Here is a 2,162-nt window from a genome sequence, read left to right as displayed (position 1 = left end):
CGTGTGTGTGTGTGTGTGCGTGTGTGTGTGTGTGTGCGTGTGTGTGCGCATGTATGTATGTGTGTGTGTGTGTGTGTGCGTGCGTGCGTGTGTCTGTAACTCGTGCTTGCATACGATAAGAGTTTCGGCAGGAGGACACAACGAACCTAATCGCTTTCGAATCAATCTTAAGATCGGACGCAATTCAAATCATGACTGTTTAATTGCACAAATCGCGCAGTCTCCTCACGCCGCCGGTGCCAGACAGAAGATGGATGGGGCGGCAGCGGAGGCGGCGGAGGCGGCGGAGGAGGGTGGGGGGGGGAGCAGAAGCGTTTGTAGCGGAGGCGTGCAGGCGTTTGCATGCGAAGTAGGCGAACTCGTGGAAGGGGCGGTTGGTGGTGGTGGGGGGGGGGCGGTGCGATTGTCGTGGACAATCTCATCAATTTGTCGTCAGTTAAAATCATCATCCGGATTCGAAAGTCGGATTCGGTCGTTTGTTTCCGACCGGGAGTTTTCGCCGCAGCCGCGCGTTTAACGCAGACGCGAAATTCGCTGCGAAAGCGGATGATCTCTTGTTTCGCTCGTCGGCTTCGCGTCGGGGGAATCAAAATTTTCGAAAAATTCCCAAATTTTCGTCAAAGCGTCCTGATTCCGTTTGACATGAGTTTATGGGCATGTCAGGAAGTGCGACACACACTTAAGCACGAAGGGTTGTTGTCGTATAATGGCGTATAATATCATAATATGTACCCGAGGTAACTATTTGATATGGTTAGAGTGTTAGGGTTAGGGTTAGGGGTAGGGAGTAGGCGTAGGCGTACTCGCCGACACCTCGGGTACTACACTCGGCTACATATACGACAACGACCCCTTCAGCCACACTTAATGTGTCTGAGCGTTGTAACCACGCTCTCCCTCCTCCCCTTATGCTCGAATATCGTTGCCTGGTCTGGTCAAGCTGAGCATGTTTCTATGCGTGCTACGCGCGTCCAAAATCTCGGCTTTCCGTTACTTCGGTGCCGAACACCGTCTTTAGAACGTTCCCGCAGCTCGGTGATTGGGTGTATGCCAGGTCAGTCAAAGCTGAGCATGTCTGTATACGTGCTTCACACATCCGCGCGAAAACCTCAACTTCTTACGTTACTTCGGTGCCGCGCACCGTCTTTAGAACTGTAACCGCTTGTCCGGTCACCCGCGGGACAGACGAGTCGAGACCTGGATGGTCACGGGTGACTGACTGTATGTTCCCAGGTAGACTGCGTGTACGAGGCCCTGGAGCAGTCTTCACGGGGACCCGAACCTCTGCAGGTTCGCATGCTGCTGGACTACACGCGAGGGTCGCGGGAAGACCACGGCGGCAAGTCGTCGCGGACGATGCTCCTGCCGCTGCTGAGAGATTTCGCCGACAGCGTCCAGGTGGCGCTGTACCACACGCCCGACCTGCGCGGCATGTACAAGTTCCTCCTCAGGTAAGAACACGAGTATGAGAATGTTGGAGCTGTGGATGTACCTTATATATGTATATATATATATATATATATATATATATATATATATATAATATACCTTATAAGCGAACAAGAATATTAGTCCGTGCCGTGTATATAAAAGGTCACTGGAAGGGAATCATAGAAATGTCCTTTATAGACAGGGGTTCGTTCTCTAGAGGTCGTATCATTGTACACCCGAGGAGAGGAGACACTGGGTAACACTGAGTGAGTAATTGATTGATTGATTGATTGATTGATTGATTGATTGATTGATTGATAGTTGATTAGTCTTTAATCACTGGTCGTGGATTTCAGAGGCAAGTTCAGTGAGACCGTGGGTCTGCAGCATATGAAGATCTACCTGTTTGATGATGCAGTAGTCATGAGCGGGTGAGTCCATGTACCTGTCCATGTACCTACCTGTCCATGTACCTGTCCATGTACCTGTCCATGTACCTGTCCATGTACCTACCTGGCCACGTACCTGTCCATGTACCTGTTCATGTACCTGTCCACGTACCTGTCCACGTACCTGTCCACGTACTTGTCCATGTACCTGTCCATGTACCTGTCAACGTACCTGTCCATGTACCTGTCCATGTACCTGTCCATGTACCTCTCTCTCTCGCGCGCACGCTTTCTCTTTCTTCTCTCTCTCTCTCTCTCTCTCTCGCCTTCTCTTTCTTCTCT

General features: G+C 51.0%; 1 protein-coding gene across 1 annotated transcript; it reads left to right on the top strand.

Moving 5' to 3' along the window:
- Nucleotides 1–1,233: 1,233 nt before the first annotated feature.
- On the top strand, nt 1,234–1,862 carry LOC106819191 (CDP-diacylglycerol--glycerol-3-phosphate 3-phosphatidyltransferase, mitochondrial-like; the record flags this gene model as incomplete). The annotated part of the gene is made up of 2 exons (XM_014823843.1): nt 1,234–1,451; nt 1,788–1,862. Coding segments are annotated over 2 exons (293 nt in total), but the record flags the coding sequence as incomplete, so codon positions are not given.
- Between the last annotated feature and the right edge of the window lie 300 nt (nt 1,863–2,162).

The sequence above is a fragment of the Priapulus caudatus genome, unplaced genomic scaffold (genome assembly GCF_000485595.1).
Source record: "Priapulus caudatus unplaced genomic scaffold, Priapulus_caudatus-5.0.1 Scaffold2948, whole genome shotgun sequence".
In the NCBI taxonomy this organism is placed as follows: Eukaryota; Metazoa; Priapulida; class Priapulimorpha; order Priapulimorphida; family Priapulidae; genus Priapulus; species Priapulus caudatus.
This window is presented reverse-complemented; position numbering and strand designations above follow the sequence as displayed.